This window comes from Drosophila grimshawi, unplaced genomic scaffold (genome assembly GCF_018153295.1).
Source record: "Drosophila grimshawi isolate 15287-2541.00 unplaced genomic scaffold, ASM1815329v1 contig_44, whole genome shotgun sequence".
NCBI lineage: Eukaryota > Metazoa > Arthropoda > Insecta > Diptera > Drosophilidae > Drosophila > Drosophila grimshawi.
The window spans coordinates 14,059,195-14,087,159 of NW_025063240.1; the positions used below are offsets into that span (position 1 = coordinate 14,059,195).

General features: G+C 42.4%; 10 protein-coding genes across 12 annotated transcripts; 8 read left to right on the forward strand and 2 right to left on the reverse strand.

The window, feature by feature from the left end:
- Window positions 1–2,197: 2,197 nt before the first annotated feature.
- On the forward strand, window positions 2,198–3,076 carry LOC6558187. Its single transcript, XM_043215370.1, has one exon. It carries the CDS (start codon window positions 2,198–2,200, stop codon window positions 3,074–3,076), a length of 879 nt encoding a protein of 292 aa, XP_043071305.1.
- Window positions 3,077–3,798: 722 nt separating this feature from the next.
- On the reverse strand, window positions 3,799–4,671 carry LOC6558562. The gene has a single exon (XM_001984260.3). It carries the CDS (start codon window positions 4,592–4,594, stop codon window positions 3,827–3,829), a length of 768 nt encoding a protein of 255 aa, XP_001984296.1. The 5' UTR covers window positions 4,595–4,671; the 3' UTR covers window positions 3,799–3,826.
- Window positions 4,672–5,780: 1,109 nt separating this feature from the next.
- On the forward strand, window positions 5,781–6,498 carry LOC6557859. Its single transcript, XM_001984259.2, has one exon. It carries the CDS (start codon window positions 5,803–5,805, stop codon window positions 6,286–6,288), a length of 486 nt encoding a protein of 161 aa, XP_001984295.1. The 5' UTR covers window positions 5,781–5,802; the 3' UTR covers window positions 6,289–6,498.
- Window positions 6,499–7,403: 905 nt separating this feature from the next.
- Window positions 7,404–8,472, forward strand: LOC6557644. The gene has a single exon (XM_001984258.3). The coding sequence runs from the start codon at window positions 7,514–7,516 to the stop codon at window positions 8,216–8,218; it is 705 nt and encodes a 234-aa protein (XP_001984294.1). The 5' UTR covers window positions 7,404–7,513; the 3' UTR covers window positions 8,219–8,472.
- Window positions 8,473–9,312: 840 nt separating this feature from the next.
- Window positions 9,313–9,952, reverse strand: LOC6558892. Its single transcript, XM_001984257.2, has one exon. The coding sequence runs from the start codon at window positions 9,950–9,952 to the stop codon at window positions 9,389–9,391; it is 564 nt and encodes a 187-aa protein (XP_001984293.1). The 3' UTR covers window positions 9,313–9,388.
- A 729-nt stretch (window positions 9,953–10,681) lies between these two features.
- LOC6557955 (extensin) lies at window positions 10,682–11,332 on the forward strand. The gene has a single exon (XM_001984256.2). It carries the CDS (start codon window positions 10,721–10,723, stop codon window positions 11,303–11,305), a length of 585 nt encoding a protein of 194 aa, XP_001984292.2. The 5' UTR covers window positions 10,682–10,720; the 3' UTR covers window positions 11,306–11,332.
- A 1,285-nt stretch (window positions 11,333–12,617) lies between these two features.
- LOC6558142 lies at window positions 12,618–13,171 on the forward strand. Its single transcript, XM_001984255.2, has one exon. The coding sequence runs from the start codon at window positions 12,618–12,620 to the stop codon at window positions 13,140–13,142; it is 525 nt and encodes a 174-aa protein (XP_001984291.1). The 3' UTR covers window positions 13,143–13,171.
- Window positions 13,172–13,358: 187 nt separating this feature from the next.
- Window positions 13,359–14,132, forward strand: LOC6558884 (proline-rich extensin-like protein EPR1). The gene has a single exon (XM_001984254.1). It carries the CDS (start codon window positions 13,359–13,361, stop codon window positions 14,130–14,132), a length of 774 nt encoding a protein of 257 aa, XP_001984290.1.
- Window positions 14,133–14,316: 184 nt separating this feature from the next.
- On the forward strand, window positions 14,317–15,054 carry LOC6558924 (DNA-directed RNA polymerases I, II, and III subunit RPABC3). Its single transcript, XM_001984253.3, has 2 exons — window positions 14,317–14,507; window positions 14,560–15,054. The coding sequence occupies exon 2, from the start codon at window positions 14,565–14,567 to the stop codon at window positions 15,012–15,014; it is 450 nt and encodes a 149-aa protein (XP_001984289.1). The 5' UTR covers window positions 14,317–14,507; window positions 14,560–14,564; the 3' UTR covers window positions 15,015–15,054.
- Window positions 15,055–15,287: 233 nt separating this feature from the next.
- On the forward strand, window positions 15,288–19,760 carry LOC6558969 (zinc finger protein draculin). Of its 3 annotated transcripts, none has more exons than XM_001984252.3 (4): window positions 15,288–15,529; window positions 17,271–18,073; window positions 18,140–18,535; window positions 18,597–19,760. In XM_001984252.3, the coding sequence occupies exons 2-4, from the start codon at window positions 17,486–17,488 to the stop codon at window positions 19,191–19,193; spliced, it is 1,581 nt and encodes a 526-aa protein (XP_001984288.1). In that variant the 5' UTR covers window positions 15,288–15,529; window positions 17,271–17,485; the 3' UTR covers window positions 19,194–19,760. The 3 variants fall into 3 exon arrangements, with proteins under 3 accessions (XP_001984288.1, XP_032596695.1, XP_032596698.1); XM_032740804.2 differs by having other exon boundaries at window positions 15,289–15,360; window positions 18,597–19,727; XM_032740807.2 differs by lacking the exon at window positions 15,288–15,529 and adding an exon at window positions 16,103–16,249 and having other exon boundaries at window positions 18,597–19,727.
- The last annotated feature ends 8,205 nt before the right edge of the window (window positions 19,761–27,965 follow it).

The following is a 27,965-nucleotide window of genomic DNA, read 5'->3' on the forward strand; positions in this document are numbered from 1 at the left end:
TTTATAGGTACTCCTTGAGGATACCACGTAAACGACCTGTTAAGTGCACTGCAGAAACACGCAGAAAGAGAGAGAAATAGAGAAAGAAAGTGAGAGAGATAGCGAGAGCATTACGTGCTTCCCGTTGGCAATTGGGCTATTTGTAAGTTTTGCAAAAACGAAGTTAAGTCTTTCGATAGACGACTAAAACAAATACCGACAAGCACAAACCAAAACATTTTTATATTGTAAGTAGACGTAAATTCATTTTATACGTGAGTGTGTCATATACACACAGGATACCATCTAAATACAATAAATCTAATATTAAATCAATTACGAGAACGAATATCTAAAACCAAATCTGATATCTACATTGAATATACGTTGAACAATAATTATCGTAATTGTACTTAACTAATTGTATCTTGTATCTAAACGAAGCACACATATCTCGATGTACTAGGCTCTAACATATCGCGTCGATATCGATATATAAATACAAGTGTATGCTATATATATGTAGTATACGTACATATGTATCTATATACATACATAGATACATACTTATGAATACGAGTATTTCCAAGCCATTTCGTGACTCCTCCCACTCTACTACTTGTACAACAGCGATCGATCATATGCAATTATTATACATTATACCAACATATAAACATGACATATTCGTTTTATGAAATTAGAAATTTCGTTAAAAAAAAGACATCCCAGAAACCATGCAAATCAACATAAAATCATAAACTTAAGACGTACAATATTTTTAACATAAGTAGTGTTGAATCTTCGATAATAAACTTATATATAATACAAATAATATAAATACATAACGTCTTTTACTTTACTACGAATATAGATTTCAGCAGAAGGAATTTAAATTCAGACTTCATTCAAATAATTAAAGACAGTAATCAGTTGTCTAGACATGCAAAATTGTTAGGCTATCATTAAACACAATTTATATGCTTCCGCAAATAAGTAAAATATATTTATTTGCTTAATGACAAAATAATTTATTCAGGAAATATCAGCTTATACTTCTTTTGCTTATACTATATGCAAATTTTATACAGCTCTACAATTCTGCGAAATGTTTATGAAAATTAAGTCAAAGTTACTAGCAAAAAAATAATTAATAAATACATAAACAAGTTAGAATTCCCTAGTCGAGATACGTCGACTAGGAAATACTCTTCACACACAGCTGTTAAATATATTCATTTCTTTAGGAAATTTTAAAAGTTGACAAAGATAGAATGAATAGTCAAATAGAAGAATTTGAAATTCGAAGTCTTTAGCTCTTATAGTCTCTGGGATCAGGTGATTCATACAGATGGAAAGCGACTTGGCTGTTTGTTGATCAAATATAAATTTTCCAATTTTTAATTGATTATTGCAATAAATAAAATCATTGGCGGGGACTGGGAGTTTCACTTTAAGTTAATTCCAAAATATGTCATTATTGTCTCATTGACGTATACAGCTTTTGTGCAGTATCTATAGATGCACATATACACATACTTATACACTTATTATATATGAATATATATATTTATATATAAATACATATGCGCACAAGAACATGTGGCTATTTATTTCAATTTTCTCAATTCGAATTTAAGACGAAAACAAAGTCACCAAAAGTACGTGACCAGCATGGTCAACAACAACTGGCACTGGTCAGCCACAAACTTTGCTCATCACCAACACAAAGTTAAATCGGCTGCCAGGCAAACATGCAACAACTACAACAAGTAAAGAGTACTACTCGTTGAGCAAGCAGATGTCGGAAACGGACGGGGGACATGTAAAGCGATTTTGGGTCTGACTCTGTGACCATCATTGCGGTCAACGGGGCAGGTTTAAGGTGTAACGAACGATGTTCGCCTTTTGGCCTCCCTGTTGACACGATGACCACGACGGAGACACTAGGCGAAGCAACCACCCACCCATCCACACACACACACACACACAAACACATTGGGAATTACATTTCCGGACTGGACGGCATGCGGAAACAGCGTGTCGATTTGGTCGCTTCAGGGCTAAAATTATGACAGCTGTCGGGGATCGCGTACCCCACTGGCCACTGCCTGCTAGGAATTGTTAAACAGCTATAAATACCCGCGGCTGGAAAATGTCAGCGCTTAGTAGCACCGTCAAACAGTTGGACAAATAAACAAAGCAGTCAGCAGTAGCAAATATGTGGAAAGGATTCGGTATTTACACGGCGTTGGCTTTGGTGCTGTGCCTGGCGAGCGTTCACCCGGCTGTCTTACGCCCCGAGGAACAACAGGAGACAACAACCACAACAATCAGCGAAATGTTTGAGCATGAAGTTACTACAGTGGAGCCAGAAGTGAATGTTCCACTGAGCCGTGATACGAATGCAACCGTGCAAGTTGGCCTGGCCAGTGTTGATCCTGCGCCCGGCGAGCTGAGTGGGGCTGATGTGGTCAAGCCGCAAACAAAGTTGGCTAAACTATTGTTGCTCAGCACGCCGGGCAAACGACCCGCCGAACTGGAACATCAGTTTGAGGAGCTGGACGAGAGCGACGCTGCCACAGCCGAAGGCAGTGGTGAATCAATTGTGCCCACCACAACGCAGAGCAATGAGCAGGAACAACAGGATACCACTACAACAATGACAACAACAACCGATATCAGTGAATCAACAACAACAACTGAGAGCAGCGACCGCAGGACTGGGACAACAAAACTGTTTGCCATCAATGCGACAATGTCCACGTCAGAGGACTCAACAGAGCCCAACTTGGCCGTTGCCGTGGCCACAGACAACACCACAATTACGATTGCCGAACAGCCGCAGGCAGCTGGCAACAACAATGTGGCCATTGAGCTGGCTCTTGTCGAGCCCGAGGCGGAGTATGTGCTGGTCGATGCTGGAACTGGCCTCGAACTAGAACTGACATCCCCAACGACACACGATGAACTGCAGCTGGGCAGCTTCACGCACATTGACAGCGATTTCCACTTGCAGCCGGTAGTGCATTCCGTGGAAATCGTGCCAACCAGTCTCGACGATCCCTTGATTGTTAATTATGTGCACAATTTGCGCTGACTGCCAAATCTGCAAGCACATTGAAATTGTTTCGAGTTACATTTTGTTTTTCTATTTTTAAATACGCAAATAATAAAACAATACTTATGTATTCTAATTAAGCATTCAAATGGACTGAAGAAACTAAATAGTCATTTAAAAGACAAGATACAGTAATCATTTAGTGATTCCAGCGAATCAATAGAATTGGTAAATGAAGATTTGATTAATTATACATGCGACTACGAGGTGTGTGAATCACTCTGTCCCAAAACAATAAAGGAATGTCTGGAGGAAATACTTCTGTGATAAGAAATATAACTGAGAATTTTGCGAATATTATTCAAATACAGGAATACAGTAACTTAGGTTACGAAATAATATAAACCAAACTGGACAGATTTATTTACTGCGATTGAAGCAATAAATGATGGAAATCGAATAAAAGAGATGCATAAATCTGTAACTTAGAGCAATACATTTAAATTAGAAAATATGTTATTATTTATTATATTTTTATTGCTTCAATATAATACGATACATTTGGATTTAGATTAAAAGAAGTTTTGCTATATTTATAATAGTTAATACTGGATTCATTTCAAATTGGAAAACAAATTTTAACTTTAGAGATCGCTTCCTGATATAAATACACAAACAAACATTAAGCCAATTAACAAATACATACACAAATACATACAAAACTTTATTAAAAATCAAGTGAAATTATAAATTCTAAGCAGCTAACAATATAATGAAGCATCCACTGTCTCACCAGCGCTGCTCCACATGCGTGGTGTAGGCAAATCCTCGTGCCGGCGCCTGAATTAAGGGTTGCGAACGTATCGGAATGGCTACCGGAATGGTAGATCTGGGTGCACTGGCAACAATGACAGCAGGTCCCAGATTGGCGGTAATTAACACATTTTCAGCATCGGGCTCATCCGAGGAGCCCGGCTCTGGTGTTGGCTTCAATGGGTTTGTGCTGACACCACAAACGGGATTATTGGCATTGCTATCTGGTGCCGCAGACGTCGCAGTTGAATTGCTAGTTTCTGCCTGCTGCTGCTGCTGCTCCAGATTCAGTTCGGTTGGCAGTAGAAAAGCTCGACTTGGACGATATCCCGCAGCCGGATAGGGTGCTTTAACATAGGCACGACCAGATCGAAACTGAATGGGTGACAATGTGGTTGTGGCATCTACAGAATCCCCTGCTGTTGTCGTGCTCAAATCGAGTGCTTCTGTTGTGCTGCTTATTGTCGTGGTATCCAGCGGCAGTTCCGTTGTTGTGGTGCCCTGATCGGAACTAGATCGTGCACCTGAGTCTGAGTCAGAAGCCTCGCCTGGCAGCCAGAAGGCACGTCCTTCCGGTCTATAGCCAGCCGCTGGATATGGAGTGGGCTTTAGCTCCCTCACTTGGGCCTGCTGATCGTCATCCTCCTGGACGCTGACCGCATACCGATTGATGCGTATCTGGCGCGACTCTGCGATTATGCCAAATGCCCCGAGACATACGATCAATCCAAGTATCCACTGCATTCTGTATATCGTAACTCTCCCAAATATATATTTCAACTGATTTACGCAGCGGATGCGTGTGCTCTTTTTATACAACGTTCTCGAGCTATCTAAGGTCTGGCTATCGACTGGCAATGAAAGCGAGAGTCGTCCCATCTCATTCCGCAAAATCGAGACATATTTATATATATATATATGTATTTATACATGAACTGACATATCTATAGACATGAAACATCATTAGGCGCACGGTTATCACATTTAATGATTTATTTTATTTTATTTATTTTATATGTATTTAACTACAAGCAAATATGTGTGTATGCGTGTTATGCATTTGTTTTGTTTTTCTGGGATTCGCTTGCCAGCTTATCCACGTCCACCACGTCCGAATCGTCGCCATGTTCTATGAAAATAAAATGCGTTTCCTACGTGATCCGCAATTTAAAAGAGTATCGAACTCACTAAGCCATTGACAAGTTGCCCACATCAATTGAAAGCGAAAACTTGCTGCCAATTGCATTATGTCTGGTTTTGAGTGTTAGAATTTTATATTAAACACTTATAATCGATATTTATGCGGGCAGCGACTGTATAAGGTGACCGTCAAGGGCAGCTATAAGTAGCTAACTAACCGATCACGTCTGACTATATCAAACTATATCCATCAACGCAACTGCTTTTATGCGTAATAAGTCCCTCATCGATTACAGATTACTGACTCTTGTTAATTTAGTACCCAGCATTTGAGATTATCAAAATAAATTTCCAAAATTTCTGATGTACATTTGAACGATTTTAGCGATTGGTTGATTTTAAGATCGTATCATTCTTTTTACGAAACTTTAAATGCAACTAGAACACATTTCAATATCAAGCCCACTATTATGGATTTGCACTAAAGGTATTCGGTCCGGTTTTGGATTGATTAATGGCGGAACTATAAATTTGGAGCTTCCAGCTCTTCTGCTACCTCTTTCTTGTCACGTCGTTTGGCCATAAACCCACCGATCATCCACTCACAATAGTGCCGCCGACGTCAGAGCATACGCCAAAAAAGGATGTCCAAGCTTGGATTATGCGACAACGTCCCGCACACTAAACAGCTGGAACAGTGGCACTTCCAATATGTTTCCACATCGGTCCTAGCTATAAAAGCACTTTGCTCGCCCAACAAATGCAGCAGTCGTTGGCTTCAGGTTCCTAAATACACTTACAATATCATCGCAATGGCCAAGTTCCAAATTCTGTTAGTGATCGCCTGCGCCTGCCTAGTGGCAATCAGTGAGGCACAGGTGCAACGTCAGCGCTTCTCAAACCAGCGTCTCAGCCGTGGACGTTCGCGTTCCTTTGCGCGCCAGGAGTTGGCGCCAGCAGCCGATGCAGATGCCGCCGTCACGCCATATCCATCAGCCGATGAACTGAAACCGGAGGTGCCTTTCGATGAGGTAGCCGCACCAGCTGCCGCAGATCCAACGCCCGATGCCGTCTATGGGCCACCAGATGCGGCACCAGCGGCCAACAATGTGCCCGACGAGGTCTACGGTCCGCCCGATGTTGTCAGCAATGATTTGCCCGCCGCTGCCGATGTGCCCGCCGAGCAGGCGCGTCTGGTGGCTGCCAGGCGAGCAGCGAACCTTCGTCGCGCCCAACCCATCCGTCGTTTGGGTCCCGCCAAGCTGAGCGCTGTTCGTCGGGTTGTGAGACGCCTCTAAATGCCTTACCAGATGCAAACAGGTACATTCCCTTTACCCATGACGATCGAATGACGAAACAATGTTCCATGATGACGGCATGTCTACTACTATATATATATATACAGAGACACACCCAATACACACACGCACACACACACAGAAGCACACACACCATTTATAGCATAAAATGAACTTTGGATTATAAGCAATTGCAAAATAAAATGTTTGGGAAACATAACAAAAGTTCTCACTGCCCGATTGTTTCAGACATTCTGTCTGTCTGCATGAATCACAGTGGGCCGATGGCGGGTCGCTCCCAGATCGTTTGGATCATTATTTCAGCAATACAAAACGAATCGAAACCGGTTGCGGAGCAAAACGCGTACGCGTCATGAAACAAGAAATTGATGACGAACCACACCGGTGATATTACAGCGGCATTGGGTATCTCCCAAACCGCAAGTAAACAAGAAAGTCAAGTATACCCTAGCAATTGTCGAAACTCTGCTCTCACTCCTTTTCGGATTGACTAGAAATGTATAATATATATTCACTCAAAACCAGTTATAAAATTGCCATAACTTTTTTAATTAAAATACAAAAGCACTTAAAATAATTACGTATCACCAAAGACTATACGGATAACTTTATAGTAACTTTATATACTTTGGCAACACACTGTTAATATATACAATATATACTATTTTAGTTAATGACAGTCATTAAACTCTCTCATACAGCTGTACAGATATATTTATTTATATACAATACTCTTGTATTTTGAAGAAACTTTTAAATATTTCACATTTTCGAAAAGATTGCTTGTAATTATCGCTGTTAATTTATAGCCGAGGAAAGATGTATGTTTTTAAATAAAAATACACAAAAGGCAATACACAAGGCGGGATTACGGAGCACGAGTTAAATTTGATGGGATCAGACTGGGTATCAAAACAAGTGATAAGCGAACACAAACTGCCCAGGTTGTCTCTGCCTCTGCCTCAGTTGCTGCCTCTGTCGCTCTCTCTCACTCTCTCCTTCTCTCTGTGTCTCTATTTGGACTGAGTCAGTTGAATATTCGTCGCACAGCATCTTGGGATCTTATTTAAATAATCGCCAAATGCTTTCAACTCTCAGTCGCCACGAGCAAATCAACCACAGAGCATCTAGACGCGTTTCATGCAATCGAAGCATAAAGTGAAATTCGCATTTTCAAATCGAATAACAAAAAATATATAAAAAAATGTTGAAGACTTTGTGCTATGTGATGATGTTTATCGGGCTACTTGAACTGTCGCAGGCGCAACGGCCATCATTTGCTGGAGTGCGTCCGCCTGGCGGACTCAGCCAGTTGGACAAATACCATGCAACACAAAATACGGCCGTAGAAAATATAACTGGTGTGGACATTGCCACTCGATTTGGCGCAGATGCTGTGCCTCAACCGGCGCAATCAATTAACTTGCCCTATGGCGCTTCCCAAAAGCCGCCAATGGGTGTGCCTCTGGTGTATCCCATCGGCAGCAATGTGCCCGCTGTGCCATTCACCACATCAAATGCACCCGTTGACTTTCCGAGTCGCTTTGGTGGCACAAATAACAATGTCATCCCTATCAGTAGTAGTGTCAGCAGCAGTGTCAGCAGCAGTGTCAGCAGCGACAGCAGTGTCAGCAGCGGCAGCAGCAACAGCGGCAACAGCAACAGCGGCAGCAGCAACAGCGGCAGCGGCAGCAGCAGCAGCTGGAGCAGCAACCGCAATCCGGTCACTTCGAATGCATTGCCCATCGATGCGCATGGGGATCAGAACTATGTCGATCATCTAAGTCAATTGCCTTTGGACAATCAGCCATTCTGGTTTATCAACTATCAGGCCATCGAAGCGCTGAGAAATAATTCGAGGCCAAATGTTGGTGCGCTCGAGACTCGGGGATCTTTCTTTGCTGGGTAAACCTTGCTGCCCAGCCTAAAAAGCAATACTCATTATATTGCACATAAATAAATAAATAAATACATACATACATATAAGCAGTAGACCGTAAACAATTATTATGAAAACAATATAATCTCGAAAACCAGAGGAAATACCTGAAACGTGAGGCATGAAATGTGATATTTCATGCGCTGAGATTTCAATAGTAATTCGGTGCTTAATTAAGTTATAGTATAATACTGTAATTAAATTACTCATTGTATTTAAATCAATATATATTTGTATGTGATTGTCACAAGTGTTATAAAAACGGAATAATATTTATTTATAATAAATATGTTCTTACAGTTTTTATCTAATTGCTTTTGGCCTAATTAACATTTGTGAGGACTTGATTAAATTGGGTTTATTTCCATATTCTTTGATTTGCCAATGCATGTATTGGTCACTAATAGATCCTGTTATCGAAAATTTGCCATTCAGGTTACTGCAAATTGGAAAATCATATCAAATAAAGATAAATACAATGCTTGACACACTTTCAATAAAATCACCTAAATGACACCACCAACCAAACTTAAAGTTGGTAGCTGTAATACTGAATTTCCTGTTCACACATATGCGGATCATATTAGCGATTTGAGTACAAACATTTTTTCTAGGCTACCAACAACAAAATCGGAATATCGGGCATAATGGGTCATATCATCATGGGTAACAATATGAATATAGAGCTCATGTTGCTGATGTGTTGGTATTCTATGCAACTTTTCTAGGCCCAGCCAAAATTCTCCTTTGGGCTTACCAATTCCGCCACGATATGCATCAAAAGTAGTTTAAAAACTAACCTTGCCATCGATTCGACGCTGGATCAAGCTACCATTTGGATGAATGCAGTAATAACAAGCCGTATTAAGGAAAAAATAAGAGAAAGGACTTAAGTAACATGACCAGTAGGAACCGTCTAACAAGAAGGGAACATGCACTGAATAAAGATGGTGTGCTTGCTAATGGCAAATGATTTGCAAAAATGGCGAAAAGTGTCAACGATACTCCAGAAGAGAAGAAAGAAAGACATAAATCAATAAGGAGATATTTTTAACGTAGTTTAATAGACAATAACAATATGTATACAAATAGAGCAACACAATCAATAACAATCAATCAGTCCCCAAACTGATTTACAATTTACCAAGCCAGCTGCTGGTTAGCCGGATTGTAGGCAACCAAATAGGCCTGCTGCTGCTGGCCACCAACATAGTAAAATTGGGGAACTGCCGGCAATGGTGCTTCAGCGGGTACTGGGACTGCCTCCAGGCGAGCAATGCGCTGACGGTTGGGCTGCACCTTGGCCAGCTGGAGTTTGGCCAATTTCTGGCGGCGGCTGATGCGCAGGCGAGCGAAAGCAGCCGGCGTTGTGAGCTCTGGCGCGGTCTCCTCATTGTCCAGCGCCTCAGCATTATCGACATCAATGTCGGTCTCGGCATCAGGCTGAAAGCTATTCGTTGGCAGCTCCTGCTCAGCGGGCAGCTCATCCACATCCGTTGACGGTGGTGGGCCATAGATGAGCACCGGCTCCTCCGGCTTCAGCTCCTCTGCAGTGGGATATGGCGTCGGTTGAATCTCCTGCCTTGCAAATGCCGCCTGACGCTGACGATTGTAGCGCAATCTTCGAGGCGCCTCGGCTGTCGTCTGGGCCACCAAAATGACCAGACCAAGCAGCAGGGAGCTAATGAGTTGATAACGTGCCATGATCGTCTAAGTTGCTGAGACGCTTTGTTACCATTCGTATATGGAGCTATTACTTTTATACTCGTAGAGTTGGCCCAGTGGCCCCGACGGCGGCGATTCTAGACGCGACCGCAACGTTCCGCATATAAAGCAGTCAATAATTTCATAGCCAACTCCCAAAAATAAAAACAAAAAAAATCAAAAACCCATTGGCCTGCATGACAAACAGACGCCGCACAGTGCTTTGAAAATAAATTGATATTGTCTTTCGGAGGTTTCATTATTAAGAGATTAAGACAATATACCAATATATAATTTAATTATACAAGCTAACTGTTTTGAAAAGTGACAGTCTTATTAAAAAAGATTAACTCAAATATTGGCTAAGCCAACTTGTCTACCAAGAACTATATATGAACTTTAAATGCAAGTTTTATTGACAATAGAATAAGTGTAAGCAGAAAGGACTCAATTAAAATTAAATTACAATCATTAATCAAATGAATAAACTAAGTTTCATATTAATATCAATCAGTTGACTTGTTCAAGAGTACTTTATGAATTCACTGCATATTGCACCACTATGCATTTGGTGAGTGAAGTTCAGAGTTAAGTGGCCAAAACAGCTTAATGGCCAATGGTTATGGGTTAGACATGGGCCCTTGACTAAATATTGTCACGTAAGCGTAAGCGTATATAAATTAGCACATTGATATAATCGTAAGGGTGTCCCTCGCATTGCCATTTAAGAGTGGTGAAACTGTTGTGTATATAAGCTCGACGATCGCCATGCAAAATCAACATTCTAGCAACAATCAGCAATTGTACAACATGGCATTCAAGTTTACCAGCGCTGTGCTTCTCCTGGCTGCCATTGCAGCTGTGGCTCTGGCGGAGCCAGCGGCTCGTCTGCGCAGCCGTTCATCCCGATTTAGGTTGGCTCGCCAGGAGGCCGCTCCACCGGCATCGGCAGATGATCCAGCAGTAGACATTGCACCAACGCCAGCTTCAGCGCCGTATCCACCTGCTGGTGTCACGCCTGCCATTGCCTTTGACCTGCCCACCGAGACGGAGACAGAGGCGCAGCCAGATCTGACCTATGGCCCACCAGACAACACCTATGGTCCACCTGCAGAGCCAGACAACACCTACGGTCCACCTGCCGAGCCCGACAACACCTACGGTCCACCAGCTGACGCTGCAGCTGATCAGGCTGATCTGGAGCCAATAGATGCGGACCCAGCATCTGAGCCCATTCCCGCTCGCCTGATTCAACAGCGCAACGGACGTCTGCGTCGTCGTCGTCCTGTGGCAGAGAAACTGCGCTCCACTCAGATCATTCGCTCCCAGCCTATTCTAGTCTACACCATCTAAGGATTGTATTTACACGAATCTTTTTTAACGAACTACGACTTACATTTTTGTTATTCATGAAATATATGAAATATTTGTTGTTATAATTCAAACATGTTTCAATCAAAGCACATGATTCAGATTTATGACTCCACCGAGAGAATTTTAACGTGAATTTCGACAAAGAGTCGAGTTTCTAAATATGTGTCTAATATTAATCTAGATGCTTAACCACTCTCAAAAAGCCTTGCCTCTTGAAGTGGCAAATTTGAAACTATCCCCAGCTCAATATTCTGGAATAGAATTTTAAATTAATATTGACAAAAAATCGGCTTGAATGCAGCATTAGTCTAGGGACAAAACCATGATTAAAATGTCCTTGCTTTTGCAAATAGTTATGGCAATGTAAAGTTTTCGAAACCAAGTCGATTTTTGGAACAGAACTTTAACATGAATTTAAATGCAGTTTTAATCTAGACACCAAACCATGAACCATAATATATTTGTTTTAACATCGGTTGAGTTTGGTCGAAGTTGTGTCATTGGTTGGTTTTTTGGAAAAGAAGTTTAGCACGAATTTCGACCAAGAGAAGTCTTTCTAACTTTAAACGCAGTAATAATCTAGATACCAAGCCAGATTTGTTCAGATTTGTCGTGCTTCTAAGGTAAAACTCAGTTTTTTATCTCGACGTTAGGAACCATTTCCAAGTGGACTTAACGTACATATAATAGAAAATCCTTCAGTAACAGTAGCTAGTTAGTTGGATTTTTCTGATTTAAAAAACTTTTAAACATTTATGTTTTTTTTTTTACACAAGAACACAATTGAAACCAATAATGTAGTATTTAACATTCGAACATTGGGCTTGACCTAGTTGAGAATTATGCCTAATGGCGCGCTCCTCCGAACACGTTTCTATCAAGGCCTCTAGGTATGAATATTAAACGAATCAAATAAAATTATGAATAGCCAAGAACCAAAAAAAAAATATATATATCCAGAGTTACTTCAATTACTGCGTGAAGCTCATTGGAATCGTCGTCACCAGCGCGTTAATGAAGAGGTGCAGAGAGACGAGCAATTGGCACTTGGTTAGCATTGGGCCGCTTGAATTAGGAAAAGGGTCACGTAGCCAACATTAAAACAGAAATCGCCGGCCGACTCGATCGGGGCAACATAATCTAAAAGCCGAGCCGGGAAAAGCGGAAAGAAACCGAAAGTGACGAGCATAATTAAACAAACAAAAAAAAACACACACAGAACTGCCGGGAGGCGACTATAAATAAGCACAGCAACTGGGCAACTCAGAACACAAGTCGCATAGGCTTCAAAATGATAAAAGCTGTATCTGCAATCCTGCTGCTGGGACTGGCCGTGCTGGCCAATGCGGAGCCACTGCGTCAAAGATTCGTGCCGCGACGAGGTCTGGCGCGTCAGGAGCAGGAAGCGCTACCGAATGCAGCGCCCACAGGTTATCCGGCGGCGGGCATAACACCCGATGTGCCCTTCGAGTTGCCCAGCTCAACTGTGCAGCCGGAAGTGAGTTATCTGCCGCCGGATAACACATATGGGCCACCGGCGGATGCGGCACCGCAACCGGACGAGGAGCCATTGCCAGAAACGGACGACCTACCAGTTCCAGAGGATGATCAAACCAGGCAGCTGCCAGCCCCAGATGCGGACGAGGATGAAGTGCTAGTGCAGGTGGCCGAAGATGGCACAGTGATCTCCGTATCCACGTCACTTGATCAGCCAGCACAGGACGGCAGTAAGTCGGCGAGGTTCTATCAACGCTTCCCCCAATCAGGTCGTGGCCAGCAGCCGGTGCCTCAGCGCTTGGTGCGCTTCAAATTGTAACCAGAGTCATGTAAATGCAATTTAATAAAGTTTCCGAACATATTCTTTTTGGCTCGACACGTAATTGTGGGTTACTCACGTAAACGCTCGGGTTTGCCGTATAAGTCATCGTTGCGGCCTTGTCTGAATTTTGGGCCACAAGGTCGCCTATTGGCCAGTTGTATTTATAGCCGCCAATTGGCATTTGGCAGCAGCAGTTCAAGTTGTGACAGCAAAATGTTTGGTGCTAGCGGTTTTTTGATGGCGCTCTGTGCGTTGCTTTGCCTCCATGCGGGGGCTGGATTGCGGTTTCCGGGACCACGTCTGCAGCGACAAGAAGCAGCAGCTGCAGCAGCAGCCCCGTATCCACCAGCGGGCTTAATGCCTGATCCACCATTCGAGTTGCCCACGGAGGAGGCGGCTGACTTTCCCCAACCGGACTTGACTTATGGCCCCCCTGAAGAGCAGCCCGAGCTGACTTACGGACCACCCGATGAGGTCTACGGCCCGCCCGATGAAGTCTATGGTCCACCCGATGGCCCGCCAGCTATCGAAGAATTGCCCGATCAGACATATGGACCGCCAGAGCTGCCCACGAGCAGTACGGCACAAAGTGCAGCGACCATAAACCTGGCCAGCTTGCGGCCCCAATTGCAGTTCGTTCTACCGCTAGTTCAACGCTTCACCGCCTTCCGCCAGTTGGTACGTCCCTTGGTGCAAAGGAGACCCGCAAAGTTGACAGCTCGTCCGCAGCGAAGGCGACCCGCCAAGATAATCAATAGAGTTAATGCTGCCTTTCCGGCGACACAATTGACGTTGCCATTCGTGGAGCGTCGCATTCCATTTAGAGCATTTAATTCTGAACGTTTAATTCTTAATGCACCTTTGCAAAGGAAGCCCGCCAAACTACAAAATAGGCCCACCATTGCTCAGTTCACGCCCGCCATACGCAAACCAATATATTCGGGCGGTCGCATTATTGCCTATTCTGATCAAGTGCAGAACTGGTAAATGATGTCAACGATTGTGAATATGATATTAATAAAAGAAAAACTGATTTGCATTTGAAATTTTGTTTGAAATGAGTGTGCTGTGAACGGATGAACTTAACGCATCTGGCAGCACTATCACATTGATGTATCGAAATCTGCTGACATGTCGGCTTACCACCACAAATCAACATTGTCCATATTATGCAGCCCTGACTGAAGCACGCTGAGGCAAAGTGCCGACAATGCTGTATTTCTTATTAAATATATAACAAAAGTAATGAAATCTGGCGCATAACTAAAAATAATTAAGATCGGAATATTAACTAGAAGTTATAGATTGTGCCTAACTTAAAATCACATTTTTAATCCATCAGCAGCGAATACTTAACTCAAGGTAAACTTTTGGCGGCCCGCAATAAACGAATCGAGTTAACATTTTTTTTTAGATAAAATGGCTGGTGTGTTATTTGAGGACATATTCAACGTGAAGGACATGGATCCCGAGGGTAAAAAGTTCGATCGCGTTTCCCGCCTGCACTGCGAATCCGAATCCTTTAAAATGGATCTCATCCTGGACATAAACTCGTGGCTCTATCCCATGGAATTGGGCGACAAATTCCGCTTGGTGCTCGCCACGACGCTACGCGAGGACGGCTGCCCCGACAGCGGCGAATACAATCCCATGGAGCACGAGGGCACACGGGCCGACAGCTTCGAGTATGTGATGTATGGAAAGATCTATCGCATTGAGGGCGATGAGGCGCATAACGAATCGTCGCGTCTCTCGGCGTATGTCTCCTTTGGAGGCCTGCTGATGCGTCTGCAGGGTGATGCCAACAATTTGCATGGCTTCGAGGTGGACCAGCACATGTACCTGCTAATGAAACGTCTGGCGTTTTGAATTCCATACAATAAATGTGTTAACAAAAAAAGGTTTCATTTTGTATGGGAATAATTACGAATGCAGTGTTACCGCATGCGTCAAACACTGGAATACAATAAGAATAATACCAAATCGATTAAAAGTAGTAACTTTTCGGTATACTGATATCGAACTAGTTCCATCACCAGCTTGTTTGAGTAATAAACACCACACAGCAGCAGGCTGCATTGGAAAATTAATTAAGTTTAGCCAAAGGAAAACATTCAATTCATTTAGTCTGCGAAATGTAATACTTAGCAAAGTGAAATGCGTTAACACATTTGGTTGTATTTGCCAAATTTTGTTTGCTGGCCTGCTGCCAAAGGTAAAGAAATGCTGAAATATGCAATGAAAATGGGCGTTTGTTTTGAATTAAAGCCATAATGCAGCGTGATTGTGTGTATGTATGCATGCGTGTGCGTCTGTATGTGTGCGTGTGTTCATATTAAAGGTTTGCAATGCTGCTCTTTCTAAATATTCGCTGTCCACTGCGGGTAAGTCTCCTTTTTCTATTCTGTTCTGGTTGCTCTTGATTTCCCTAACAATGCGAATTAACAGTGGTGATGGCACTTGCATACATACTTACATACACGCATATGTAATGTATGCTTATGTTATTTATTATTGTATTATTGAATGTAAACAATTGGTGCTGGTTTTGGCCTTACTAACATTGTGTTCTTGCTGTAGAATTTGTTATTTTTTAACAGCGACGTAAACAAAAGACTTCAATTTTGGACACCCCCACTGCAATTGTTGCTGCTTCTCTGCCTGCTGCTGCTGCTGATTTGCCTATTTAGCATTACAAAACTGCTGTTTTTGTATTCTTTTTACATACACACACACACTCTCACATACCTTTTTGTGAGTTTTCGCTGTCGTTCGTGCTTTTTTCAACGTTCTCTTTCAATTTAATAAATCGTTCGTTGGCTACCGTACGGCCAGCGTCGCTGTCAACAGCAGCGTCGCGACGCTGCAATAGTTACAGTTAAAGCTCTTTGAATGTGTTTTTAAGGTTTGGTTTTTTTTTCGCGCTTTCAATTCGCTTTTTTCCAATACAGTTTTCAGTTTCGTTTTACGCTTCATTTGCGTAACGTGCAGCTGTCAACGTGAACTGTGTGGCCCTGTGGCCCTGCCCCTGCACTTGGTTATTTGTACTCCAACATCATGCTTCAATGCTGTTGTCGAGTTGTAGTTCACAAAAATTCAATACTGTGAGTGAGTTTGGCCGCCCTTTATTTCTACATGATGTGTACTTTACTACGATGCTTTTGAGCAGCGCCAATCAAGCGACGCCAAAGGTCTAAAAATCTTCTGGCAATGTATATACATATATATATTATGTATATGTATGTGTGTATATGTATGTATGGTCATATGAGCAATCTGGCCACCAGATGTGTGTTTATTTCGTTTGCATTTCGCGCTAACTGTTCCCAGGGTCGTTATCGTTTCAGTACTTTTACAGTTTTTCTTTGTTTCGCATGCACTTTTCCTTGCTGCATTTCATTAGAAGTTTCAAGCAACAGCAGCAGCAGCAGCACCAGCAACAACAGCACTTTAATAGTGGAAAAAAGTTGACACATTCTATAAGAAGTAAACTGTTATCTGCGTCTTCGTCAAGGTGCTCGCCAAGCTGTGCCTTATCAGTTTATTGCCTTTGTCGCGCGCTTATCAGCTTTTCTCGAGAGCTCTTGCTCTCTATCTCCCCCTCTCTGTATCTCTCTCTTGCGCATTGAAAACAAAAGATTGAGAAAACAAACTAAACAACTATTTAGCAATGCGCTTACGAGTATCAGTCTCCCCGTGTGTGTGTGTGTGTGTGTGTGTGCGTGTGTACCTGGAAATCGTAGCTGATAAAGTGATAAAAGTAATAGGAATATTTGTACACTGCGAAAAATCGATGCTCAATTTCTAGAAACTTTGCACTTCAATAGTGACAAATTATTAAGAAAATGTCTTACAGTTATCAAGAGTTTTTTTTGGAGGTATTATAATTAGTACTCATTTAGCTAATCGTTTTCGCTCCGTGTATGTAGGTATTTCTGTTCATTGCTCCCCGCCCCATTCAAAATTGTTCTTATCGTTTTAAACGACAGTTTTTTAAAGTTCGGTAGACACAGCTGAAATTGTTCTTATTGTTGTTCGCTTTTGTGTTCTGTGTTATGTGAGTTGTTTTTGAACGTGGCATTGCAAGCTAAATAAATAAAAGAGCTCTCCAACTTTTTCTTGCAGCGAAACTATAACTAAATCGCTATAATAATCCAAGGTGTTTGGGAACCTCCATTAGCTAAAGTAGTCCAAAGTAAAATAAAATATACTATAAATCGAAAAAAATCAAAAACAAAAACAAATACCTATCGTAGACTCATTAACCCCCTACCCAAGTAAATAAGCAGCTGGTGCCGGGTGCAGGAAGCTCTATAAAATAACCATAAGACTAACTCAGCATGGTACGCAGCCGTCGCAGCCTCTCCAAAGAGGATGTGGCCTCGGTGCTCACAGACAGTGGCATTTCGCTCTCATCGCCGCCGGCGACACGCGAATTGTCGCCACAAGCGACAGGCAGCATCAAGCGACGTAAGCGAAGTGTCAACAGTGTACAGGATTTGTTTGCGGCTAATGGGGAGCCAGATGCCCAACCGGATTTCTCTGATGGCGACACGGATGCCGATGCGGATTATGTTCAGCCGGTGGCAAAGAGAGCACGCAAAGCGGACACAGGCAAACGCAAGCAGCACGTGTGCAGTCATTGCTCGAAGGAATTTGGTGGCAGGACAGATCTGCTGCGGCACATGCTCATCCATTCGGACCTGCGGCCGCACAAGTGCAGCGAGTGCGGCAAATGCTATCGCCAGGCCGTCAATCTGAAGAATCACATCACCACCGCCCACGAGCGCAAGAAACAGTTCGCCTGCACCGAGTGTCCCAAATCGTTTGCTCTAAAAGAGCGTCTCAAGCTGCACATGCGTCTGCATTCGGGCGAGAAGCCATATCCATGCTCGCTCTGCGAGAAACGTTTTGCCCGCGGTGGCCAGGTGAGTGGTGGATATCATTTCACTAACATCTAAATTCACACTTATGCTTTCATTTTTTACATACAGTTGCAACAGCATGTGGTATCGCATCACAAGACGAGCATACAGCAATTCAATTGCACACACTGCTCGGCCAGCTTCTCGACGAATGCCAATCTGCGCGTGCACATGGAACGGCACGAACAGGGCATGGAATACAGATGCTTCATATGCGAGAATGAGTTTCCAAACGAATTGGCGCTGCGTACGCACATCAATCAGGAACACCACAAACTGAGGCAATTTGATTGTCAAATATGCCAGAAGACCATCGAAACGGATGAGGATCTGGCCAGCCATCTGAAGAAGCATTCATCGGTTAAGGCGCACGTTTGCGAGGTGTGCAATTCGTATTTCACCCAAAAGTCCCAGTACAACGTTCATATGCGAATGCACACGGGAGAGCGACCATATCAGTGTCGGGTGAGTCGTGAATTAAACCTGCTTAAACCAAGAATATTGATTAATTTGGTTTCCCCTGTAGATCTGTCAACAGACGTTTGCTCATTCCAGCGTGCTGAAGCTGCACATACGAAAGCACACCGGCGAGAAGCCGTTTCGCTGCCAGCTGTGTACGGATGAGGTGGCCTTCTCGCAGCTGGCGCATCTCAAGAATCACATGAAGAAGATACACAAACAGCAGAAGCCCTACATGTGTCCAAGCTGCCATGAGTTCTTCAAGATCAAAGTGGAGCTGCAGGCGCATGCCGTACGGAGCACCAAATGTCAGTCAACGGAGGAGCTCAACGATGGAGATCAGACAGCAGATATGCAGACACTATCCAGCATACGCTTCAACATGGCCGTGGTGCTAAAGAAGATTAGCTCGGCACAGAAGCTGCGTCAGCTGGGCTATGAGAAGCGTTTAATTGACAATGTTATCATTGCCTCACTGAAACTCGCACAGCGTCCGTGCCATGACGATGCGACGCTGACACCTTTGGCTAGGCTCCGTCTGAATGTGGAGGAGTTTCTCAAGTGGATTGTGCCGGCGCAAACCATGCAAAAGTTTCGAGAGGAACTGCTCTCGATCGATACGATACTCGATAAGATTGCGACCAACTACATGAATCAAAAATAGGTAACAACCATTCTTTCTGCTTTTTATCAGAGTAACTGTGCCATAGAGAAAGAGAGAGAGAGAGAGAGAAAGATAAAGTAAACAACGTTTAGAATTAGTTCTTGCCATTTAATTTAGCTTACACCCAATAAGTTATCTAGAAAATTCAACCAAATGATTTTGCCCAAAGATATGAAGATGTTTAAGCACTGAACTTTGAATTTACATTCATCAACTTAGTTTTACTATTACCAAAAACAAAAAAAAACCGAAACAAATGTTCCGTTTTATGAAAACTTGCCAGAACAGAGCTTAAGGCTTTGATGTTATTTTAAGTTGAATTTTGAATACATTCATTGTGGCCATGCTCATTAACCTACATTCATATGTAATTGAGACGCATTTGAATTTCGCTGCATTAGCGTTAGTATTTATTAATTGCAGACCCATTATCGATACCAAATATAAACCATTGTGTAACCGCTATGTAGACTAAGAATTTCAAATGGAAACCATTAGAATGTGTAAAACAATAGCAAAACCAAAATCCAAATATAAAATTAAATAAATGGAATTAAATGTTGAAAATGCGTTCAGTTGGTAACTTTCTTTGCATTAAGAATCATTGCATAATTTAAGATCTTTACTGCCGTAATTTGGCCAAAGCCAAAGTTCGCTGTTTATTCAAAAATTGCAGCTGATGGTTTTCTCTTGACAAAATCAAAGTAACAACTGTTTTGTTGGCCCGAAAATCATTGAGCGGTCTATTGGATATAGCCAACACAGCAAGAAAAACAACTGTCCAACTGGCCAACAGCGAGCCAACGAGACACAATAACAGTTATGTACAATTGTCAGTTGCTAGTTGCCAGTTGCTGGTTGGTGGTCTGCCCCTGCCCCCATGGACCCATGCTTCAATGCTATATATGGTCGCGTTTGTGCAAATTTATAAGCCACTCACATTAAGGCGGCAAATATTTTTATGGCCATGGCACAACTGCAGGGGCATCCTCAGTATTAGCAGCTGGCAACTAGCAGCTATCAGCTCACCTGCTGCCCAGCATCGGTTGGCTGTTGCATGTGTGAGGCGATTAATGAAATTTCTATAGCGAATTTATTGAAACGCTCGTAAATGTCTTCTGGGCAGAAAAGTTGGGCGCGAAATATATGGTAAATTTTATATATCTAATATATAGTGTATGTAATGTGTATGATATGGACATGGATGGACATTGGCTCTGGTGTTTGTCCATTGCGTGTCACTCGGTGTTAAGGTGCGCCTCGTCTGAGTCTCCGGTTTAGCCAACCACAGCCAGAGTAGTTTAATGTCTACATTTGTACTACCCATTGCGTGTTCGCTGGCTGCCCTTTCCTTTTAGTAAGCATCTCCCCTCCTCTCCCCATCCCTCTCCTTGTCTAGCTTCTCGCTGAAAGGGCTCCGGCATCAGATGCTACTGCTGCCACGGCGCATTAGAACAAATTGTTCTTGTTACGATAGTAGGATGGACATGAATTTTCCCTTGTTCGGACCAATGGACAGAATGCCACTGCCTGTTGCCTTCATGCACACTACAAATTGAGCACTTTAGGACTAGCCAACTGCAGTTAAGGATCTAAAAGTAGTCAGTCGATAATTAATTAATTATACATTTGAAATAAAACACTGTTTATTTTGAGGAGCAATAGCTTAAGCTCGTTGGGTGTTCACTTAAATTAAAAAGTTTACAAATAATAATCTTTTTTTTTTAATTACATAAATGTGAGATATATTTGGTTCATTTTTTCATTACTTTCATTGTTGTTCATTTCATCACATGTGAAAATGTGAGAATTGACGAAGTAATTCTATATAATATATTCCAAAACTATATTATAATTATTTTCAATCGTTATTATTAGATTAATAGGTTATTGAAAAGCTGCGCATGCCGCACCATTAGTTTCTACGTTGAAGATATGTTTGTTATTTCTTTTTTCATCGAGTTAAATGCGCTGCGAATTCGTGAAACAAATAGTCCCAGACGCAAGAGCTTTGCAACTAAGTACGCATGTTTCGTGGTCGGCTTAACTTCATCTCCATGCAGATTTTGTCTGTGCAATGTTAATGATGGGAAAAATCTGTGTGTGCTTGAATTGAAGAGAAGTAGATGGAGGGGATGTCTGCCTGCGCGGCTGTTGAGCTGTCTGGCAGCCTAACTGCCTACGGTATGCAGATTCATTCCCAGTATCAAAGACAGGGCCTGTGACGATTCTCGTTCTCGTTTTCATTTTGTGGACCGCAGCAAATTGATTCGGTTTGGTTTGGGATTTCTGTGCTACCCAAGCATTTGACGTTGTTAGTTTGATACTCGCATTATATAATGTGCATATATAATTCTTTTGTTGTCTGCTGCTAATTTGCAAATTTTGCGCTGACATTGAGGTAATGTCATAGCTGAAATCGTTGGACGATGCTGTTTCTGTGCCTGGACAAAGAAACGGAGGCAGTAATCATGGGCAGCTGACCAGCTTAAACGTTGACTGACATCTAATTTGTGTGAGGAGTTGGCGTAGCAAAAAGAAGCCCAGCTAATAGGCTGCTTATTTAGCTGTAAGTGGTGTCTGTGGTGGACGGACTCACAAAATTGCAGTCGTCCACTTAAAGTAATCTCATGATTGGCTCTTTTTATTTTGTTATAGACCTTAGAAATGATGGAAAGTTGAGATTAACTCTGAATTTCATATGTTAGATAAAATCAGTTTTAGAGTTTGATGATTATTCCAATAATTAATTATATTCAGATTGCTCCTCTAGTTTTTGTGTATATAATCTTAAAAAGTTATTGTTTAACTATCAGTTGGTGGCTGCTGCTGTTCCTAAACGTTATTTGACTGTAAAGTCTGTTGTTACCTTGAAGTCATCTGATAGACATGGATCTTGACCATGGATTTTGGATACAATTCCTCTGGCATTGTATGTGTGGGTCATTCAACTCAACCTGACCAAAGTCAAAGGCAAGTCAAAAGTCATAAAAGATATGCAAGCACACCGAATGCCTCTCTATATGAGCATAAATATGTATGCATGTACACGCCACACACTTATATGTACATAAGTATGTATGTGTGAATGTATGTATGCATGTATGTGTATATATACATATATGTATGTACAAAGATACATATGTTGGAGTAGTAATCCTTGGCCATGGCTGCCCTTTGTGGCAGCAACAGCAACAGCAGCAGCAACAACAATTACAAATGAACGACTTCTTTGTTCTGTCAGCAGCAATGGTTGGTCCCAAGTTCGAGTTCGAGATGCGGTAGCAGCCAAAAGAGGGGGCGTCTTCAGCGTCTCTACACTGCTCTACAGTGGCCAGTAGCTGCTACGCATAAAGCATAAGCCATTTGGCCGTTTGGCCATTTGCTGCTGTTGCTGCGGATGCATCCGTTTGGAGCGTGGGGCGTGTTGCATTTTTGTTGCGTTCCTGTTGTTACTGGACAAAACAAATAGACGAGGATGCTGATGGAGAGCAGAGGACAGTTGAGGAGGGAGCCTGGTCAACAAAATGTGCAACGTTATCATAACTAAGTGCATGCGATGCGTGTGCGCCCCGAAAGCGCCTGCATATGCATAATTCATACTATTGAACCCTCTGCTCCACACACAGACAAACACACAACGGGCCAAACTGCAGGCAAGAGGGATGGAGAGATAGGGAGGGGCAGAGAGAGGGAGAGAGAGAGAGGCTACATGCAGACTGGACCTCATGGACATCATGGACATCATGGACATGGACACGAACCTGGAGTGGCTGTGCGGCCTGGCTAGAAAAATTATAATTTCACAAGTCATAATAGGATTTGCAATTCAAATGCGAACGCAGACACAAATACACAGATATAGAAGCAGAAACAGACACAGACGCAGATGCAGATGCAGACGCAAATACAGAACTCTCAACTCCTTGAGTCGAGTTGCACAAATTTCTGTGGAAGGCGCAGTCAACAAATGACGACAACAATGTGCCTCTCACAGAGCCGACGCAGACAACTGGGAACAGGGAACATAAGACAGCAGACAGTGGACAGAAAGAAGCCTTAGGTCCAGCCATGAGGCACTAGCACCAGACAATGGTTGGACCAGCAATGCAGCAAACCAGCACACGGCACATAGCCAATATGTCAAAAATATTAAGAGACATGGCCATCGAGCGAGGCATAAATATGCAAAACGATAAGACGCTCGCTCGCCTCTATAAAGTTGTAAAATTGACAAGCGTTGCGATGCCAAAGTCTCAAATAAAGCAATAAAATGCGCTAAAACATCGCCATCGACATCGACATCGCTGCCCCATCGATGGACGGTAGCCGATCCCACAGTGGTCCAAATGCAAAAATTAGAAATGAAAGCCAGCGGGTTGCCTGCCTAGAATTTATGCCAGTTGGACCGCTTCGCTTCGCTTGGGATTGGGCTTTGGATTTGCCACTGGAACTGCAGCACAAATTATGCTGCCAGCGGTGGGACAGTCACAGCTGACTCAATCAGTGGAGGAGGATGAGCACTCAAAGCTCTTGACCATTAATGCATACGAGTCTGTGTGTGCCTGGGCAAGTATCGACGGCTGCTTTTTCTAAGGAAGTGCAGCTCAAGTATCATACACAGATAACTAATGCGCTGGCAATGCTAAATATCGTAATAATGTCAAATGGATGCAGACGATGGTGCACAATGGGGACACTGGCTTATGGGGTCCTAATCTATGTGCTCGTGGATGGTTAATCTTAAGTAGGAAGTGAGAGTTTAGCATTTGAGTTTCGCCCTCAGCATAAATAAGTAAGCGTACAGAAGGCAAAGCAATTTACTTGACAAGTTGTCAGTTATAATTGTATCAGTGTATTTACTTTTCTTATTACTCTTATAATTATTTTATGTGGATAGCTAGCTTAATTAATAGTTATTCATTCATTAGATACGCTGTTGCTAGTGACCCTCTATGCGTTTATTTATAGAATATTTACGTTAAGAGTAAGGTAAGGTAGTGAAAAACTATAAATAAAATATTCTCACACAAATGCTTCTACTAACAAATTTATTTTTCAAAATATTGGCTATCAGTAATTTTGATTGAGAGTCACTAGCGCTAATTTTTAATGCTCATATTTTATGACATAAAAATTGTTAAGCTTGAGAAAAAAATGAGACAAAAGACTTAGGCAACGAACTTGAAAATTTTCTTACGAAATGGCAACGAACCGATTTGATTAAGGCTTAAGCCCAGACTGTGCTCAGCCGCTGCGTCATAAATATTTGATGATAATGATGATATTGCCAGGCGCAAGCCACGTTCCATAGCTCCATGGCCATAGAATAGCCTTGATCTTAGCCTTTGGCTTTGGCTTTAACTTCAATTTAAATCAAATGTGCGCTCCGATGCTTTAGCCGCTATGGGGCTTTACCCTTTATTTTTAGCATAAGCATATGACCGACACTCACACATACACACACACTCAAATACACACTCAACTACATACTCACATAATAGGTGTGTTTGTGTGTGCTATTTTTAGAGTTGCATTTAAGTGGCGACCGCATTTGCGGTCTGAACTCTAGCTAAAATATGTCCCGCTGTGAATTATGTGTCTACATAAATTATCAGACCAGGAATTAATCATTTTTTTATGCAGGACTGTAACCAACCAATGCGGCTCTGGTACTGACACTGGCCCTGGCACTGGTTTTGACTCCACTTCAGTCCTGGCTGCCGATGCTGTCCATTAGGTACCAAAGCGCAGCTAAATCTACAGACACAGTTTGGCACTGACTTTAACTGGTCCAGGCTTGTGGGCACTTAAAGTCGCTTTGAATTTTTGTCTTTGTCTTAGGATTGGTTATGGCACCGGACTAGATTGCTGACCATTGCTGTTGGCGCCCGCAATACTGCGGCTCAGTTGATTGGTAAAATCACAAAAATATGCAGATGCATTAAATAGCCCATGGCTATGTTGCAGACGGTTATGAAATTATGATGGAAATATCTATTAGCGAGTATGAATAAATTTGTATTATATTATATATAATATTATATCACATAAGATAGTGTATATTTAGATGTAATATAACACTAAGTCCCTAATCAATTGAGCATCATCGTTATTTTGTTCCAGAAGAATTCACATGTGTGCCCTTAACCAATAATTTGATGTCGTTGGCCATATTGAGATTATGCTTATGTTGTTATTGTTTTTGTTGTTATTATTGTTACTGTTGCCTATAATTGATACGTGTTGCACTGTGCGCAAAGACAAAATCTGGCTGGGGGCTATTTGCTTTGGCTCCCCGGTTGGTGGTGCATCTGCTACACGAGTGGGGCGTGGCACTGCAGGCTGTGGCTGTGGCTGTGGCTGTTGCCGTTGCTGTTGCCGTTGCTGAGGTTAAGACCAGGACTGAGTTGCTGTTTGTGCTGCTTTGTGGTCGACAAGTTGAACCGCCCCACTGCGTCTGCAGTTGCATTGCATAAATGTCAAGGAAATCGCATGTCCACCCTCGTTGCCGGGCAATTTTATTGCAGTAAGACAGGGCTGAGGCTTGAGAGCTGAGAGGTGGGGGGCGTGGTAGTCTGAAACCCAATGGCCCGACCCACTTGTAAGGCATTTTATAATTTAATTTTCATACATATGCACGAATAAAAACGTTGCCCGTCGCCTGTCTGGATATCAAGTGGGTGTTGCTATCGATTATTATCGATTACTCTCGAGCTTGGCAAACATAAATCAGTGCGTCCGATCTACCTGCTTTCAGCAGTTCACTTATCACTCGCAAATGATAAATTGGCCTAAAAGAAAACAAAAGACTTGAACAGCAAACTAATTACAGTCTGTCTTCTAATATTCACATCTCTCGCCCGTCTGTCCTCTTCTACTACTACTATTGCTGTTGCTGCTGCTGCTGCGGTACCATCCGGTAACAAAAGTGATAATGAATGTGTAAGCTGAGTACCCGGCCAAATGCATACCTGCATCCTGGCCAAGACAAACAAAATTGTCAACAGTAGATGCTGCTAGGGAAAGGAATGGGGGGGGGGGGACTTAGCTCCGATCCACTCTGCATGCTAACCGAGGTGCTGACACTAATCACTTGTCACCCAGCCACAGTCGAAGCTCCTGCTACAGCATGCGTGTGTCAGACTCAGCCTCTGATTCCATGGGTCTGCCACTGTCTGGGGTTGTCTCATGCAGCTGGACAAATTGCAGTTGTCGTCGTTGCTGTTGTTGTTGCTGCAGTTGCTGGAGTTGCCGGAGTTGCTGCTGTTGCCTCCGTTGGGGCACTCTTATTATATATGTATTTCTGCCAGCTCCTGCTCGTTGCTATGTGCGTAGTTATGCAAACAGTGGCCAGCCAGAAACAAGTTGTTGCTCTTGTGTTGGTCGCTGCTTTGGTTGTCGTAATTAAAGGTCAACATTTGTGCATGTTGTCAATGGCACGATCATGCGAATGGAAAAGCGACTCCAACCTGCAAAACTGCGAACGGAGAGATCTCTCAGGAAACTTTATTGAGAAATGCTTTTAAGTGATTTGTTCTTAAAATGAGCATTTGGTGCTGTTCTATACTAATTTCTTACCTTAGGTTACAAGCTATATTTAGTATTTAAGTAGAAGAGTGATTTCTTAAAATTTATTAAGGACTAAATTCTAAACCAATGTGTGATAATATAATTTATATATAAGAAACCTGTTAAAAAAAATTAAATACATAAACATTTAAAAAACTGTACACTTAAATTAGTGGTTTTTTACAAGTTCCAGGAACTGAGCATCTAACATTTTTGGTACATGGCAAGTATTAATGGGTCTAATGCATTAGCGTGGCTAACTTTGACAGTCAATGTGATTGACAATGACTCTTAGCTATAGCCTTGGATTTGGCACGCTCATTTCCAATTTATATAAAAGCTAATTTTCATCATGATTACTGCTTAGGCATTGGCATCGGCTGCGGTTGAAGTTGATTTTGCTGATTTTGTTGTTGTAACTGTCGATTTTCAATTGCTTATGGGCTGTAAACAAGCAGCACTGAGAAAAGCAGCAACAAAATCAACATCATCAGGTGAAATTTTCACTTTTGTGGCTCGGTTTTGTTTTGAACGCCATGCACTTAACATTATTACTATTGTTATTCAACCAAAATACAAATTTTAATGAAACTGGCCAAGTTGCTGCTCCATTGCTTGCACAAATTGCAATCTGTTCTGCGGCCTTCTCTTTTCTGCATACAAATTTAACTGCTGCTTTGACTTCGTCATGCTTTCTTTGTTTTTATGCACAATGTGCATTGTGCGATATTTCACTGTAGTTGTGGCTGTTGTTTTTCTTATTGTTGTTGTTGATTTTTCCCTGCGCCAATTATAGCTAGCTGGCTTGGCTTTTGTGATTGATTGCAAGTGCAATGTTTCGCTGCATCTACTAGCTGTGGGGCTGGGTCTGCTCCCATGAAGCGTGGCACGTGTTGCGTTTAATGTGCAATTTCTATTACTCTCGCGCAATCGAAAGTGAAACCTTACTTTATGAGCTGCGCTGGTTATAGTACTATTCGTTAAGGCCCAGACTCAGGATTGGCAACAACTTGCACTTTTGGCTGCGGCCCATTGATAATTGACCTCATTTAAGATGCTGCTGCCGCGATAAGGCGATAGGAATTAAAAGCGGCATCCACTAATTTAGCCAGGACTATAGCCGTCGTATGTATGATGCCGATGCCAGCAAGGCTATGATGCTTATCAAGTGGCCCTTAAGCCTAGACCAAAGACGTTGAC

Bases quoted from the DNA above. Each gene is read 5' to 3' on its own strand.
- LOC6558562 (XM_001984260.3), bottom strand. From the start codon at position 4,594: ATGCAGTGGATACTTGGATTGATCGTATGTCTCGGGGCATTTGGCATA.
- LOC6557859 (XM_001984259.2), top strand. From the start codon at position 5,803: ATGGCCAAGTTCCAAATTCTGTTAGTGATCGCCTGCGCCTGCCTAGTG.
- LOC6558884 (XM_001984254.1), top strand. From the start codon at position 13,359: ATGTTTGGTGCTAGCGGTTTTTTGATGGCGCTCTGTGCGTTGCTTTGC.
- LOC6558187 (XM_043215370.1), top strand. From the start codon at position 2,198: ATGTGGAAAGGATTCGGTATTTACACGGCGTTGGCTTTGGTGCTGTGC.
- LOC6558924 (XM_001984253.3), top strand. From the start codon at position 14,565: ATGGCTGGTGTGTTATTTGAGGACATATTCAACGTGAAGGACATGGAT.
- LOC6558892 (XM_001984257.2), bottom strand. From the start codon at position 9,952: ATGGCACGTTATCAACTCATTAGCTCCCTGCTGCTTGGTCTGGTCATT.
- LOC6558969 (XM_001984252.3), top strand. From the start codon at position 17,486: ATGGTACGCAGCCGTCGCAGCCTCTCCAAAGAGGATGTGGCCTCGGTG. The intron at 18,074-18,139 runs GTGAGTGGTGGA...TTTTACATACAG, and splicing joins GTTTTGCCCGCGGTGGCCAG to TTGCAACAGCATGTGGTATC. The intron at 18,536-18,596 runs GTGAGTCGTGAA...TTTCCCCTGTAG, and splicing joins AGCGACCATATCAGTGTCGG to ATCTGTCAACAGACGTTTGC.
- LOC6558142 (XM_001984255.2), top strand. From the start codon at position 12,618: ATGATAAAAGCTGTATCTGCAATCCTGCTGCTGGGACTGGCCGTGCTG.
- LOC6557644 (XM_001984258.3), top strand. From the start codon at position 7,514: ATGTTGAAGACTTTGTGCTATGTGATGATGTTTATCGGGCTACTTGAA.
- LOC6557955 (XM_001984256.2), top strand. From the start codon at position 10,721: ATGCAAAATCAACATTCTAGCAACAATCAGCAATTGTACAACATGGCA.